General features: G+C 37.7%; 1 protein-coding gene across 7 annotated transcripts in view; it reads right to left on the bottom strand.

Annotated features, from left to right (window-relative positions):
* NBEA (neurobeachin) overlaps positions 1–18,212 on the bottom strand; it is a 752,331-nt gene that overhangs the window by 533,913 nt on the left and 200,206 nt on the right. For all 7 annotated transcript variants that reach the window (XM_077159019.1, XM_077159015.1, XM_077159017.1 and 4 more), the window contains exons 14-17: positions 13,691–13,770; positions 12,928–12,990; positions 12,734–12,831; positions 9,914–10,006 (exon numbers count right to left, since the gene is read on the bottom strand). In XM_077159019.1, the coding sequence (XP_077015134.1) occupies positions 9,914–10,006; positions 12,734–12,831; positions 12,928–12,990; positions 13,691–13,770 (334 nt within the window). The remainder of the gene's footprint in view (positions 1–9,913; positions 10,007–12,733; positions 12,832–12,927; positions 12,991–13,690; positions 13,771–18,212) is intronic.

Here is an 18,212-nt window from a genome sequence, read left to right as displayed (position 1 = left end):
GCTCTAGCTTCCGATTCACCAATTCTTCCTTAAGCTTTATCTAATCTCTTTTAACATTTATATGGAGCTTTTTATTTCAATGACTACTTTTTCATTTCTAGATGTAGTTTTTATTTTTAAAAATACTACATGGGGCGGGCCACCATTCTCACCTGCCATGCTGGAGACCCAAGTCTGATTCCTGTTGCCTGTCCATTCCAAAAAAAAAAAAAAGAAAGAAAAAGGAAAAACACTGCATAGTTTCTTTTAATATTACCTTGTTTCTTTAGTTTTCAGTTTCTTTTATTTTGCCTGCTTTTCATTTTTGGCACCTGCAAATTTTCCTTGCTTTTTTCATATGTTCAGGTATGTATTTAAATAGGATATGTGTCATATTTTATCCAATATTCCTATATTTTTAGTTGCAGGAAGTATATAGGACATGTGAATCACTTGATCTAAAATTTTTCTCTTCAAAAAATATCATTAGTCATATGTTAAGTGCCCTAGACTATTTTCTAAAGCTTTATCTTTTCTCTCACTTTATATTTCAGTCCATGCTCTAAGATCTTTCAGTTCAGTAATGTGAATGAAATGGGGGAAAAAATCATGAGCTAAAGGCAAAATATCACTTTTTATATTTTACTTAGATCTCAAATGCTATTAATAAAATAAAACTTGAAGGTTCAACTATATCTTCCACCACTAGTTCTATTTTTTTGGATGCTCAGTTTGATGATTTGGTCATATTTTCTCTCTCTGGCTGCTAAGTTCCTTTTGATGGGCTGTTATTTTTCATTATTCATACAGCTGAGCCCAGATCTCATTGCTGTTTATTTTAAATGAGAGCATTCCTATAGGTGTTATGAATAAACCATTATCTAAACATACTGAGCTGTAGCATAAAACCCAGCAAACTCTAAGTCGTTTATGCTGACCCCTCAAGCAAGTCTCTAGCATACCAATGACCCTGATTCCCACACATTTAGGCACAAGGAGATTCAGACCACCAGCTCAGGGGCCTGCTGGCCTTCTGGGATGCACATGGATGGAAGGCGATGCCTGTGTTCCTCCACAGGGGATGTCTCAAGATCTGCTGCTGTCCAGCCTTTATCCTGGGGCTTTAACACACTTCTCCAACTGCTTATCTGTACTAGGGGTGAGAAATTCCCTGACTAGTTCTCTTTTCTCTACTGGTACCCCAACAGAATGTCAAGACTTGTTATACTTAGGTACACACATGAACTAATATTTCACTAATGAGATCCAAATAGCTTGGATTCACAGTAGAGGGGAAGGAAGATTCCATTGCACTGCCACACTTCTACAACCCACATCACTACTTTTTGTTAAAGGACAATTGGCTCTGCCAGAAAAACTGGACTAATTCCAATTATTCCCCAAAAGAAATGAATCATTACGGTAAACATCTGACAACAGATAACAGGCATCTGACTAACAACTACAGGAGTAAGTCTGAACTTCCACTGCCAACAGCATCACTGTATAATAGGGTTGTCTTGAACACTTCACCCAGAGGTTACACTGTTTGAAGTTATGACAGTAGACAAACAAGTGTAGTTGAGAATTTTTATTTCCAGAGTGGACAAGTGATAATACCTGCTTAAACATTTTTATAAGTGAAAACTGTGATAGTTTATTATTGTACAGCGTTGAAGTGTTCTGATCATTTATCTGAATTGCTCGCTAGAAGATGACCGAGAATTCTGTTCTGAGGATAACTTAACCAGCAAACTCCTGCAGGGACAGCTTGGCTCTCAATTTTATATAATTTATTATATTGGAGAAATGTCAGATTTACAGAAAAGCTGAAAAGACATTTCAGAGGGTTCTGTGGAAGGAACTGAGGCCCCCAGTCCCCAGCCCTAGGTGGGGATCCAGTCAACAGCTCATAGCTCCCTGCCAGCCATGCAGGGAACTGCCTGGAGAGGGCACCTCCAGGGACCCCACTCAGCCACCCCAGCTGGCAGCCCATGCCCCGGGTAAACGGTGTATGAGTAAGTACTGCTGCTTCATCACGAAGCTTCAGGGTGCCCTGAGACAGATCAAGACCTGGCAGATCAATCACAGGTGACCAGGACACTATGTGAGAGGGACTTTACTAATTCTTCCTATATTCCTTATAGTCAACACCAGCTTCTCTGGCATCTGTCTTGGCAACATTTCATTTCTGTCTTCTATATGTGCTTCTTTCATTGTATACAACATCAACAAACGAGGTAAGCCCTGAGACATACAGATATGCCCTGAGAAAACTTTTCTATTGAGACTTAAACTGCTCTTTGCTGGCTGAGTAGGGGAGGAAAAAAAGACATTAGACCAATGAACCTTGACTTATCTTTAGGCCACACCAATTTTTCACTTCTGCCTTTCTTTTCTTTTTTATTTACCTACAAATATGGACTTTCCTCTAAGCCCTTCTTTAGCTGTATCTCATCAAAAAACAAAAAAATTTTTTAATGCTATATGGTGGGGTTACATTTCATTATTTTTCCATGTGAGTATTCCATTATTGCAGCACCATTTTGTGGAATTTTTCTTTGTGTTTTGTTTGTTTGGCTTGTTTGTTTAGTTTTGGGGGAAGTGCACGAACTGGGAACTGAACCCAGGTCTCCTACATGGCAGGTGAGAATAATTTGTATCTCAAAGAATTGTTTGTTTGTTTGTTTATTCATTCATTCATTTAGTTTGCATGGGCAGGCACCAAGAATCGAACCCAGATCTCTGGCACTCATCAAAATTTAAAAGTTGTTTTCTGAAATACTAAAACTTCAGTGTATATTTTCTCTTTCACCCAAAATTTGCTTAATAAACTTTAAATTTCTAGGTAGAAGATACTTTTGTTTTCTGAATTTTCTATTTTCTAATTTAATGTCTGTTAATGAGAAAACCTTTTCAAAATATTTTCTTCTATTTTTTTTTGGAATTTTCCTTTTATGTGTATCATACCATGTCAAATTTTCATAAATGTTTTCCTGGATACCTGAAGTTATATTCTCTATTCACACGGTAGAACCAATGTAAATTTTAACCAATATCAATCAGTTTTATCTTACTGTTTAGATTACTTTTCCCCTTGACATTATGCGGATTTGGACAGGTAGAATTGCAAATTATTCGAGGTTGTCGATTTCTTGTGAAATTTGTTTTACAAATGTTTTACTCTTTAATATAATAAAGTATCTTTTTTTGTACTGATTGCTTTTTGACCTAAATTCCAATTTGACCTGCTTTCTTTTCATGTATATGTGTGATTGGTATACCTTTACTGATCCTTTTATTTGTAGTCTTTCTAAATCAGTTTGTTTCTGGTATGTTTCTTGCAAACAGAGCTGGGTTTTATTACTCTGATCAATTCTGATTCTTAACATCAGATCTGCAGGATATAGTCAAGTCATTTTAATTTTAGCTTTCTGAATTTTATACTTTTTTTTTAAGACATCCATTTTGTGGAATGCTCTTTGTTTTATTCAGAGAGTTCTTTGACATTTCAAAGGCTTTATAACTTTGAGTGGATTATCTTCAGAGTGGTAAAGGGAGAAGTGGTCCTCTATGTCTATAGAGAATGTTGTTTCCAACTACCATCAGTGGCAAAAACAGCATGTTAATCCTTAATTTTTCCATCCTTCTCCACCACCAAAGCTTAGTGAACAGGCCTCTATTCCTAATATTGCACTTGTTAGCATACTGACATTCTTTACTCCTTGGACATAATCTACCTTCCTTCCTGCCTCAGTCTTCTTTTAGCTTATTGTAACTGGGTCACTTCAACATGATTAAGGGATATCAAAATTCCAACCTGGCCTGTCACCCTAATTCAAACGCGTGCGTAGTCTCTGATTAACTGAGGCATGCATTCAGGGCTCCCCTGCAGCCCTTTGGATGCAGCTCTTAATTGGCTGAATGTTGTTCCCCTGCAACTGGGTCAAGAACTGTTCAGAAAAACAACTAGGCATGTTGTTAAAAACAGTCTGGCAGCACCCTTTCTACCTGAAGGACAGTCTGTCTCCCACTTTCTTCGGTATCTAGGGCTGCGGTTCTACTGTTCCCTGTACTGAGGGCTGCTGTTGGCCAAAGTCAAATACTTTTTCCTTATTTGTGCACTGCGGCAGAAAGGATACTTTACTTCAATTTAAAATCCAATAATACACCTTTATATTGATCATTCAGGGATGGTTTTCCTGGGCACACAGTATGTCCTCCTAATATGGTCAATAAAATGTGATTTCATTGATTTATAGTTTTATAGACCTGTTTAGTTCCATTGTTTTGCTTTTCTTATTGTGAAACCATTTATGCCATTGTGGGAACTTCTTTGCCTAATAGAATCAATTGTTTTCTCTCTAATCCTTCTATACCCTTATATTTTCATTCAATTATGTTATCAGTCTTGTTTTCATTTTTATCTTCTGCTAATCTTACTACACTAACCATAGAGTTTATCTTCCTTTAATCATATCCCAATTTTATTTTCATTTGTTTTTCCTTCCAATTTATTTTGAAAGTTTGTTACCTGAGGAGTCAACTTCTTCAATGCTATCCTACCATTTGTTTCAGATAGGATTGTTTCAGATTACCTTTTTAAATTTCTCTTTAATGGTTACCTTTCAGGAGAAGGAAATTACTTCTTCCTTTTTCCTTTAATTTATGGTAAAAATTGTAATCACAGTTGCCATATGTGCTATGGGCACATTTCCCAGGGAGTGCTTGTCCCCTGGTAACTGTACCTCTCTCTACACGAGGCTTCTAATACATGGGCACCCAGGAACTGAAGCTGCACTAAGTCTTTCTTTTTTTTTCTTAAATTTTTAATTTTTATTAATAAAACCAACCAACATACAAACACAAGCATTCTTAAAGTATGAACATTCCATACTTGGTGTGCAGTTAGTGGCTCACGATATCATCACGTATACTCATCACCATGATCATTTCTCAGAATATCTGCATCACTCCAGAAAAAGAAATAAAAAGAAAAAACTCATACATACCATACCCTTTACCCCTCCCTCTCACTGACCACTAGTATTTCCCCCTATCCAATTTAACATTTGTTCCCCCCCATTATTTATTTTTAATCCATATTTTTTACTCATCTGTCCAGACCATAGATAAACGGAGCATGAGAACAAGGTTTCCACAGTCACACAGTCACACTGTGAAAGCTGTATCATTATACAATCACCTTCAAGAAGCATGGCTACTGGAACACAGCTCTACAGTTTCGGGCAGTTCCTTCTAGCCTCTCTAACACCTTAAATTAAAAAGGTGGTATCTATATGATGCATAAGAATAACCACTTGACTCTGTTTGAAGTCTCTCAGCCACTGACACTTTATTTTGTCTCACTTCTCTCCTTCCCTTTTCAGTCGAGAAGTTTCTCTCAATTCCTTGATGCTGAATCCCAGTTCAGTCTAAGATTTCTGTCCCACGTTGCCAGGGAGAAAGTCTTTCTAATATAAGTAGACTTTTCCTGAACTAACCACTGTCAGAGATTTCCACATGTGTGTCCAGGCAGGGGTGAGGGTAGCCACGCTGGTGTCATAGCCCAAAGACTCTTTCAGACAAAGAATGGACTGCTCCCTACGAATACGGCTCCTAGGCATAATTCCTTATTCCCTTGCTTCTGCTTTTCTGAGACTAATTCAATCTAAAGAGGAGTCTGCCATCAGTCATTCTGTATCCACACATATTATTTCAAACAAAAGATCTGCTTTTGGATGGTTAGGTAAGTCTTTCATTTTCAGAAAGTCTTCTTTCACAGATGCTTTGTGGGATTTGCTATCACTGATTCTTCTCAGCCCCTCTTCTTTTTTTCTTCCCTTTATCCTTCACAAGTTTTACCCAAACTTTGTAGGGTTAAACAGCTGTTATTCATATTTTGAAGTAATGGGCTGTTTTAGTTTGCAAAAGCTGCAAATATGATATACCAGAAATGGAATGGCTTTTAAAAGGGGATTTATTAAGTTGCAAGCTTACAGTTAAAAGGCCGTGAAAATATCCAAATCAAGGCTATAAAAATGCCCAAACTAAGCCATCCAGGGAAAACCTTAGTTCAAGAAGGTTTGAAAAAAGAAAAGACTCATACATATCATACCCTTTACCCCTCCCTCTCATTGACCACTAGTATTTCCCCTTATCCAATTTAACATTTGTTCAAGAAGGCCAAGGACATTTGGGGTTTCTCTCTCAGCTAGAAAGGCACATAGCAACGCCTGCTACCTTTCTCTCCAGGCTTCTTCAACAGCTTCCTCAGGGGTGTTTTCTTTATGCATCTCCAAGTGTCTCTGGCTGTATGGGCGCCATTGTTTCTAAAGTTTTTTCCAAAATGGTCCATCTTAAAGGACTCCAGTAAGTAACCCCACCATGAATGGGTGGAGACACATCTCCATGGAAGCAATCAAAAAGATCCTTTCAGCAATAATGAATGAGGATTAAAAGAATTGGCTTTTCTGGGGTACATGATAGCTTCAATCTAGCATGTTCCACCCTTTGGACCCCAAAAAGACAGGTGCTTTCCAAATGCAAAATACATTCATTCTATAACAATATCAGAAAGCCTTAAACCATTACAGCAATGATAAAAACATAATACAAAGCCAGAAACAGTACAAAATCTCATCAAAATCAGCTACAGGCATGGTCTGCTCTAAGGCAAAAATTCTCCTATGAATCTGGACCTGTGAAACTCAGAACAAGTTATCTTCTGCCAATACGCAAAGGAGGGACAGTCAAAGGACTCATGCTCCCACCAAACAAATAGGGAGAAACAGAAAGGAAAACAAGGGTCATCAGACACAAACAATTCCGAACCTGCAGAGCAAACTCGATTATATTTCAAAGTCCGAGAGTCATTTATCCTCAGGGCTTTAGAAAGCATCAGTCCCACCCTTTCCAAGGACCTATGCAACGGCCCAGCTCTCTCCATAAATAACCTCAGGGGACACTGGTGAGACCACCTTTTCCTTGGCTCCACCCTCTCTTCAAGCATCAGGGCTGTACCCGGGCTGTCTGCCGTCTCCAAGGCACATGCTCAACCCTTCCAGAACAACGGGGTGGAGCCAGGCTCCCCTCAATTCCTGGTTTATGTGCTCCACCCTCTCCAAAGCCTAAGGTGGCAAAAGTCTGTGCACAGTGAGGTGGAAGCCCCGCTCTGCCTTCAGGGCAAACTCACTCTCACCAAGTGCATGGGTGGGTCCACTCTCCTAAGGTTTCTTTGTTTCAGGCCTTAGCTTCACGGTTCTGCCTTTGAAGTTATTTTTCCTTCATTTTTCTGTCCCTTTATGTCCAGACTGGCAGTGGTTACGTTTTTACAGATCCCACAGCACTCTTGCTGGTTTTCTATGTAGTGTGCAGGGATCATGACCATCAGACAGTAGAACTTTTCACAAATCCTTCCTGGATAACTCCATCTCTACTCCTGGCTTTTTCTGAAACACTTGACAGGTTCCATGTTTGGTAAAATCCTCACATGGGGCACTATTCTCTGGGGTCTCCTTTTCTGGAAGCCCCAGCATTTTCCAGACCATCAATTTCTGGTTTCTCTGTGAACAAGAGTTCAGTTCTGAGCTTATCTCTTTCCTGTCGCATTTCATTAAAAGGGGCAAGGAGAAACCAGGCCACACTTTCTATATTTAATTTAGAAATCTCTTCTGCTAAATATCCAAGTTTGTGGCTTTTAAAACCTGCCTTCCATTTAAAACCAGCAATCAACTTTGCCAGTTTCTTTGCCACTTTAAAATAAGGGCTGCCTTCCTACCAGTTTGTAATAACACATGCATCATTTTTGTGTAAGGCCTTCTTAAAGATATCTTTAGAGTCCACATTTCTACCAACAGTCTCTTCAAAGCACTCTAGGCCTTCTCTATCAATCACCTTGCAACTCTTCCAGAATCTTCCCCTTATCCATTTAAAAAGCCATTAAAACTTGTTAGGTATTTGCAAACTGCAGCAGCACCCCAATTCTCAGGAACCAAAATCTGTTTTAGTTTGTAAGCTGCCAGACTGCGATATACCAGAACTGGAATGTCTTTTGAAAAGGGGGATTTAAAAAGTTACAAGTTCACAGGTCTAAGCCTATAAAAATGTCCAAACTAAGGCATCCAGATAAAGATACCTTAATTTAAGGTGGGTCGACAGGTCATGAACACCTCTGTCAGCTGGGAAATCACATGGCTGGCACTGCTGGTCCCTTGCTCCTGGGCTCTGTTGCTTTCAGCCTCTGTTCCTGCGAGGGTTTCTCACTTTGCTTCTCCAGTGCTGGCTTTCCTCTCTTGACTTTCCTTGGCTCTCTCTAGGTTCTAGTTTGCTTAACTTCTCATGGCAACGTCTGCTGGTCTCCACGCAACTCCAAACATCTGTATCTCTGTTCTCCAAATGTCAGTATCTGGGTCAGCTCTGCTCTGAAGTTTCCATCAGTTCTGTTCTGTCAGCTCTGTCATTTCTGGCTCTCTTGAAAATGTTTCCTCTTTTAAAGGACTTCAGTCTCCATCCAATCAAACAGTCATAGCCATACTTGGCCATGCCACATCTCAGTACAGATAATCTAATCAAAATTTCCAACCTGCAGTGTAGAATCAGGATTAAAAGAAACGGCTGCTCACACAAGATTGGATCAGGTCTAAAACATGGATTTCAGGGATACTTAATACTTCCAAACCGGCACATGGATTGTAGCTATCTTCTAATTTTGCTAACAATTCTATTTGTAGAAGATATTATTTAATACTCTTTGTTGTTTCATTTTATGAATTTTACAGGAGAAGAGCAAAGAGGATGACTAACATAATCATATTTATGCAGGAAATTGCCTGTTTGTTATTATAAATTATGTGTAAGTTCTGAATTTTCTCCTTTTTCTATACTTTTACATGTATTTTGTTGATATCTTTTAAGAGGGTGCATCTAGAGCTACCTATCTTTACTTTCTCCCAATTAACTTCCTGTTCATAACCAAAGTTAAATGAGTGTTGCCTTACCCCTTCACATGCTGAGCAATGCTCAGTGATCTTACAGTTCACACATGCGTACAGCAACTCACACTCACACACCCTTTTTCACAAGCGTGCCTTTGTTTAAACTATTCTCTCTACCTAAGAAGGCGCAGTTCTTCTTTACATGACTTGATTTGGTGCCAAAATGAAAAAAAAAAAAATCTTCTGGACTGACTGCAAATTAGGGATGTCTCATCCTGGATGGTGAGCAGTTTTCATCAGTGTAACCAACAAATGCTTTATAATTTAAACACAGAAAGAACAGGCAACAGGGAAGTTCTGGAAGGAAGCCCAATCTAGCAACAATTAAATGACTTGAGCCCAACTATAAAGGAAATGGATTTAAACAAGAATATTCATGCAGCGGACAACAGAGTACAAAGTACAATCATTATATCGGCATTTGTGGCTTATGAGGAAAGTATTTAAACCTTCTAAGTATGGACTTGCGGGAAGATAAGAGGTATTCTAGCATCTTCAAATTACAAAAGCAATCAACAAGCATCATTGATAGAAATGATTATCAAAAACAAAAAAGTAAAATACTGACTCAGCATGTCAGCAAAAGATTAGCTCTTAGAAAACCTCATTACATATGTGTCAAAGAAAGCTTTTATAAAAATCCATGTTTATGTGAACTTTATTGTATTTTGACAAAATATATTACTATACCGTATAAATGAAAATATTTTGTTTCCAGGAAGCAAGTAGGATAAATTATATCACTTAAACTGTGACTTTATTCCATATTATACTAATAATAAAATATTCTATTATAAATCATTATACTTTTTAACACAAGGAGTTATTATTTTACACTGTTAGTATCCAGTCCAATCTATGTTAAATTAGATATAAAACTAATAAACACATAATTTCAGTAAATAATTCTAAAATTTGGTATAAAAATATTAACTTACTTGTGACCTAAATGCTTCAGAAAGTATCCCAGAACCTTCAGAGCCTGAACCCAAATACTTTCACTTTTAGAAGCCAATAATTTGTAGATCACCCTAAAATATACAGGCATATGTATTAATAATTTTTAAGCATTTACTAATTAAAAAAAAACATTATACACTTTTCAAATAAAGCATAATATGCAGTGTCTCTGAATATTATTACAATTAGTCATAAATTAAAACCAAAATGCTTTATTAACTTTTCCTTAAACTTGGTCTTCAACTACACATTCAAAAGGTCAATATGATTTGCTGTTGATAAACACTGGCTTCCAGTATACTGAAAAAAATGTTCAATTTTCAGACACATGCTTAGGCCACATTCCCTCGTCTTTGAAAACTGTCTGCGACTTTTGCATATAATGATCTTTTTCTCTTGTTTATGGGTGACTGGGCCTGTCCACGCATTTCTGGTGCGAGAACCAGAGGCTATTCTTCATTGGCTCATGCTCAGGAAGGGACGCCAACACTAACAGCCACACTTTCTTCATGCCCGGGGGGCTAAGAGAGCTGCCCCCCCATAAAGGAAGAGGTAGGATACAACCATCAGAAAGCAGCAAAACACCCATTTCCTGATGGCTTTCCAATTCGCAACTGCTATGTTAAAGAAACTTTTATAACAAACATACTATTTCATTTTCATTTAACTGAGTTTCAGGGCTTATTTGTTACTTCAAACAAAAATAAGCTCTAATAACACATAACCTAATCAACAATCACTTCAAATACTGTGTGCAGAGCCACATTCACCCCAATTCTCTGACCTGACCTGGGACCAGGAGTCCCATAGAACCTCGATTTTTTAAGTGTAACTTTGAGTTGGAGGAGAAAATTCGTAAGTTTCCTCTATGGGGAAACAGGAACTACAATTAATATTTATAATATGAATACGTCTGGGGCAATCATCTACGCACTACTTGGGATTTTTTTCACCATAAGGCAAGTGTTTCTTACAAAATAGTACACAGACACAGGAATGGGATGCAATATCAAATCAATTTACTGGGAAATCTGTTCATGATGCTGGTCTGCAATATATAAAAATGTTAGATGAGCCATAGTTCATGGCTCCAGCTCACCACGGTCAACCAGAAAATGGTCTACTGTCTAAAACAGGGAGTTTTCTCTATCTGGACATAAAAACATCAAATTTCTTTAGTTAATCTGTTGAGAGTTACATCACTACAAAGGGCTTCCTTAAGTCCAGTTAAAATGTCATCAGAATTAAATTGGGATCATTCTCTTCATATACTGTTGTTATACTTTAGTTTCTATTTTCTAGGAGACAAACTTTTAAGTCATTTAATAATTCCCCTTTTTTCTTTGTTTTTACATCTACTTAAGCCATTTTTTTTTTACATCTTTCAAACCATTCTTCACCTACTTTCTCACCTTTTGAGGTAGAAAGGTGAGGTAGCAGAGAACGCCCCCTGCACCTCTGCTCCTGTGTGCAGCACACAGCCAGCACTCCAGCTTGCTCAGCTCATGTGGCCCATTCCTGCGTTCATTGTACCTAGCTTAAAATGCTATTTGAACTCTATAGATCATATTTAAAAGGTCTTAAAATAACCTACAATTATATTTATGCATTTCATAATGTTAACCCAAGTTTTTACCTTTCATAATAGTGATGAGAATATTTCCATTGATTTAATTGATCAATTGCTATAATGCACAAAATGTAATGCACAAAGCAATTACTACGATCTGAGGTCAAAAACAGAAAGTATTCAATCTAAACACAATTTCAGAATTAGTGCATTTCTATTCTATTCTGAGGCTTAAATCATATTAAATTGTCACTATATGGCCAAATCAGTTAAATACCAGCAATTTAATATAGTTCAACCTAACAGTAAGAAGTTATGTATAGTCCTCTTCTTCAAGCAGATTAGTAACTCTATTATTGCTTACTCAGAGTTAATGATCAGATCTCAAATTAGATATTCATGTAGAAATGAAGTGACTGCCTCCCAGATTTGCAAAGGACTCCTAAAAAAGTTATTATTTGCTGATAATAAATAACCAAGTAAAGGAAGCAGCAACAAAATCTCTTGACAGCTATGGATGTATTGTTTCCAAACTTTTTATAGCCATGGAAGTTTATGCAGTTATAAATGATATAACCTACCCTTACTGCTCATTTCACTAACTCAGACTCCAAAAAATTAAAAAGGGAGAATCCAAAGAACAGTAAGGGACTAGGTACACTTTGCACCTATTTACACTAAAGACTTAATCATCACAAAAACTAAAGCAGCCTTTCAAATCCCTTTCTTTGTGGACTCTGATTACAAATGAATTTTCATCTTCATTACTCACATTCCATTGTCACTTCCTGAGTCTGTCACAAACAAACCGAAATCTCTCTTAGCATAGATGTGTATCTCCCACAGTGGCCACCGTCTCTCTCCCAGGCCTAAACACCTATCATTGTCTTGAGCTCCCTTTCACTGAAGCATACCATGCTCTCTCTTGGCTTCTCGCAAAAACAAAGCAAAACAAAACAAAAAAGCTCTTCCTTCTACCTGCAAAGTCCTTACTATAGTAACAACAATTCAATTACTTCTTGGTTCTCAAGACTTATTTTCTACAGACTTCATCAGCTTCCTTGAGTCTCAGAGGATTAACAGCAGGTATTATCTTTTACATATCAACGTATTATCTTGTTATATATAAGATTTTGCAGCATTTATTCAAAAGTTCACAAAAAGGAGATGCTGAAAATGGCACAACTGTGCTAATTCAAGTCTAATAATACCAACCCTACAGTCATACCTGATTCCATTTCTCTGATCAAATGCCGGTATCATTGAGGCTGGATGCTCTGACATCAGAGCCACTAGTAATTGTAAAACATCATGAATATTTTCATCCTGCATAATAAGGATCAGCAATATTGCTTTAGTTAAAATTTCATTCTAAAGCTTGGAATAAAATAATTAAAACAGAAGGCTCAGAACATGTCCTACCTCATGCATTGTAAGGAGGTAATTTAATATACTCTGAAGTTCATCTTCTTTGACCCCTCGATCCTAATTTTAAAAAGATATTTTATTACTTTATTAATTCGAATCTAAAATTAAACCTTTACTTCAAGAAAGGGATAAAAACAATTATTTTAAAAGAAAATAAATACACTTAAAAGCAGTGATGATTTAAGTCCCCACTCGTCTGCATTTTCACAGGCTGAAATATTCTAAGTTAAATAAGAAAAAACTTAGAAAATTGCATTTAAAAAAAAAATTACCAGTATTTGATTGACATTCACCATTGTAAAGTTAGTATATTATCACCATATAACTGTATTCCTAACTATTCTATAATCATTCTCTTTCCTTAAAATTATAAGACTTTACTATATCAATTTTTGTGTATTTTCTCAATTTTATTTTCTTTGCCTTGATCTCAATCTTAAAAATTCTACTGCAATAAAATACATTATGTAAGCCTTCTCAAACTGAAATGCAAGTTTTTTCCAGAATACAATTTTTATGCTCAATGCATATACTTATGTTCTCTGTCCATTTTTGCTATATGCTTTATATTAAGGATCTCAAATAGCATTTAACCAAAAGTTCATTCAATAAAAAGTAATGATAAGATTTATAAAATGTTGAAAACAATTCATGAATTAAAGGTAGTTACTGCTAACTTAATCATAATTTTAAACTATGCTAAAAATGTCTTTTCACATAATATATTACAATCTGAATTACAAAAAAATTATTTTACCTTCAGAATGAGCTGTTTTAGAAAAAGTAGCATAAATGCCCGTAGTGATATAATTTCTTTTTGTGATGGCCGAGGACCATCTAGAATAAAACAGAAAGAAAAAAAAAGAGGAAAACAAATACCCAACAATATTAAATAAACTTAATGCAAATTATTTGGGGATATTATGGAATTCTTAAAATAATTTATATTTTTATGTTATAAAATATAAATATTTTATAAATATTTATTGTTGTTAATGCTATACAACTTCAATCATATCAGAGAATCCAAACGTTAATTACAGAGTTTCAGCAATTTCAAATTATTCACTGCATATCAGACTGAGAAGGGTGAATGAACCTTTTGTAAAAATTACAATATATTACTACTCATTGGTAAATGTGTCATCGTCAGGAATTTACATGAATACTTTTTCCTATTTTTACTAACTTAATAGGTTATCTTTTCCTTTCAAACCCAAGTTTTGCCAGTATTCCTTGATTTTTTTCCATCATCAAACTACTCTTAATTTAAAGATTGTCTCCATTTTTACCCCACACATTATATGACAAATTATACGGAAAGTGACCCTGTATCTTAATGTAATTATTTGTTTTGCAGCCTTCTCTTCCACAGATTTTGGATTCTTCAAAATAAAAGCAAGGATTAGTGTCAACTGTGTATATTAAATGCTATAATGGGAGACAATCAATGTTTACTGAGTGAATAAATGAAAATGAATGCAATAGGTTAAAATGTATACATTAACTCCACGATAATACACAAATTTCATAATAATTAATAGCAAAATATCTAATTACTAATAAAAATGAGAATATAAAATGATTACATAATATATAATAAACAACAGTTTATCTATATGTTTAAGAAATGTAGCTAGACCCAAGGAAACTTTTTAACATCAAGCCTTTCTTAAAGCAAGGAGGACTGTACAGCCGATGTTTTTGAAGCACAGTCTCTTTATGTATATTTATACCATGCTCATTCACTCAACAAATATTTACATGTAAATTATTACATGTGCAAAAGAAATATTATCACCCCAACAACCCATCCACCCACCTACAAGAAAGGAATCTTCCCCACTGCCCAGACTGCCCTCCACATTTCTTGGCCCACTTTTCCCTTTTCTTCCTTACCAGCACTCTGTATTACTTTTTTCTGAACTCTTTGCATTGTAAAATGTGATGATACACGCAGAGAAAACACACACATGCGGCCTGTGAACTGTTCCAACAGGAGCCCTGTGGAGCCACACCTCTGGCCAAGAGTCTGAAAGCTGACTGCGGCGGGCTGCCCAGGACAGCTGCCTGGTAAATCAACTGGGGGCAAAGGGAACCACCCCATATTGCAGGAATATTGTGGATTCTGATTTGCATTGTATACTCCCACCCCGTCTCAAGTGAAACCTCTCAATGGTTTAATAAGCAGTTCAAAATTGCTGAACTTGAACAACTGGCTCCCCAGCTAATGCCTCAGCCCACCCTACTCCCAGGTCTGTCCTGCCTTCCCTTTGATCACAGCCCCCATTCCAGCCCCATCAATACCATTTTAATGGTATTTTCCTCACTTTTATTTAAATTGTTGCTACCACTTAATGAAGTTGGACAAATTTTATATCTGTGGCTCAACTTTTTAACTTTAGGTTGAGAAAAATAATATTACTAGTGCCACAGGATTTTAATAAAGCTTAAATGAATCAGCATAGGTAAAGAGAAATGAAGAATAATCACAAGCACTAAGTAAAGGTAAGCTGTAATTACCACTATAGAGCAATCCAAAGAGCAGGTTACAGAGAAATACATACATATGTGCAAACACAAAATGAATTCATTTTTTGCAAAATAAGATACAAATAGATTTATATCATGAATATAAAATTGTGTGAAAAAAAAACTAAAGAATACATCATGAATTCTATTTATGTAAAATACAGAAGCTAAGCACATAAACAACAAGCTCCCAAATGAGAAAAAGTACAACAGGTACAACGCTGAGGACAGCGTCACCTGAGGCTGGGAACGGATGTGCCCGAGGCTGGATGCACAGGGGCTCACTGACTGAGTTCTCTTCTTAAGCCTGGTGATGCTCATGGGAGCTGCATTATACTTTCTTTTATATCATTATACCACTCTGTGTTTAAGACGTATTCAAAACAAACCTCTGAAGCAGCTGTGATTTGAGACAGCGTGCGTATGCGTGCGTGTGTTTAAGTGTCTCCAGCAGAAGAGAAAAGGGGGCAGAGGGAGAAGCAGCAGGTGACACGGGTTACACGGGGGGTGGGAAAGGCAGTCGGGGGGTGGCAGGGGAGAGAATTGACTTCACCCTCATAAACCTTTATATCATTTCACTCTTTCTAACAACACGCATTACTGTGATAATTTAGTACATTAAACTGCTTTTACAGCAAATATGTAAGAGACAAGACAAAAACTGTAAGAGACGAAAGCACTGAGGGCAAAGTCCAGTACAAAGCCCCTCCTCGCTGCTCCTCACGGTGAGACCACACAAGGATGGGTTCTATGAGATGCCAACGGAGCGCCAATTAACTTTAGTGTCTTCAGAAAAAGTATTATAGTTCAAAATGGCACTAAAAAAGCTATCATTTTAAAAACCATATACTGCAAGTCAGAATTTCACATCAAATTAAACAGAAAAATTTATTTCAGATGAATTACAAAGTTAAAGGTTAAAGGTAAAATAAATCATTCAATTACTAAGAAAAAAAAGTGCTTTCTCACTCCCTGTGCCTTTTCTTTAAATACATGTACTTTCTCTTCCCTCCCTCTCTGAGCAGTGCTGGGGCCAGTGGGATGGGAGGCCAGGCCAGGGGACAGGGGTGCGGCCAGGGCCAGGTGGCAACACGGAAGGTGGTAAGCGCCGAAACCCAGCCAGAGCCACGAGGCCGCGAGGCCCACGGGGATGGAGCCAAGAAGACGGCCAGTGGCAGAGCTGAGACGGCGATGGGGACGCACAAGCCACAACACTGGTTTCATGAAGCGGAAGGAGCCAACAGACAAGCATCTTAAAGAAAACAGGAGCAGACATCTCTCTACTGCAGAGGAAAGCTGCAAACCCAAGAAGTCTGAAGGCTAGACAGAAGCACGCGCTGCTGGGCTGGGGCTGAGTGTGCTGGTGTGACTCATGGCCACGGACGTAGACCGAAGCGTTCATACGCATGTGGGCACGTGTGTACATGTGTGTGCGTGTGCGTACACATAAACCCGTATTTCCCAGATGTGTCCGCCAAGTGGGCCTGGAGCAAGGACTCGACACCTAAACCCTGAACTTGGTTTCTCGAAAGCATATCCACAAAAACAAATCAAGGCTCCTTGGAGAAAAGGCTGAATTCTGGGCTGAGACAGAAAATATTAGATGAACAAAGAACAACTTGTGCCAGAAAGTAACAAGGGTTAAAAAATGGTGAATATTTGTCAAAAGGACGGAAGAACCTCAGTTGCTACTGGCCTACCCCACCACTGCAGCCAGGCTGAAATGAATAGGTGTGGCTCGTTCCAGTGAAACTGCAAAAACAGGTGACCTGATGATGTGATTCAAAGGTTAAATGTAGTCTCTCTGCCCCTGGGTTGCATCATTGTTTATTTTGATGCACACGTTGTCCCATTTGGCCAGCAAAGGCCCCTTCTCAAGGGTTCTTCCGTCCTTTTGACAAATATCCATCATTTTTGTACCCTTGTTACTTTCTGGCACAAGTTGTTCTTTGTTCATCTAATATTTTCTGTCTCAGCCCAGAATTCAGCCTTTTCTCCAAGGAGCCTTGATTTGTTTTTGTGGATATGCTTTCGAGAAACCAAGTTCCGGGTTTAGGTGTCGAGTCCTTGCTCCAGGCCCGCTTGGTGGACACATCTGGGAAATACGGGTTTATGTGTACACACACGCACACACATGTACACACGTGCCCACGTGCGTATGAACGCTTCGGTCTACGTCCGCAACCATGAGTCACACCAGCACACTCAGCCCCAGCCCAGCAGCGCGTGCTTCTGTCTAGAAATCTGAAATACTTGCTGTCAGGCCTTTACAGGACCAACTATGGACATAATGCATTAAATAAAACAGAAATAAAAAAAAAACAACAAAACTGATATTTAAAAATACACAAATAAATAAATGGGGGTGGGTACAATTTCTTCCTTATAATAGGACACAAATAAATGTCTTAGAAAAATCACCATCTGGCAGTCATCATAGTAGTAAAGTTTGGCAAGCGTTGCCCATGAATTATAGCAAAGAGGTGAAATTGTGTTGAAGAACAGGATATTTACGTCTTCTCAAAGGATCTCTCCAACAAATACTTTTTAGTTACAATGGGAGCGGTAGCAATTCTACCATGAAGAAAGCTGGCAGCTACAAATGGTCACAGTTAACCTCACGGGTACAGGGTCAGCACGACACGGCATGCCTCCCCTGACAAGGTACAATGAGGCAGATACAGCACAACCTCTTTTATTCTTTCCAAAAATGAAAACCCTGAAGCATTCTGAACAAACGTGAAAGG

The sequence above is a fragment of the Tamandua tetradactyla genome, chromosome 4, assembly GCF_023851605.1.
Source record: "Tamandua tetradactyla isolate mTamTet1 chromosome 4, mTamTet1.pri, whole genome shotgun sequence".
NCBI lineage: Eukaryota > Metazoa > Chordata > Mammalia > Pilosa > Myrmecophagidae > Tamandua > Tamandua tetradactyla.
This window is presented reverse-complemented; position numbering and strand designations above follow the sequence as displayed.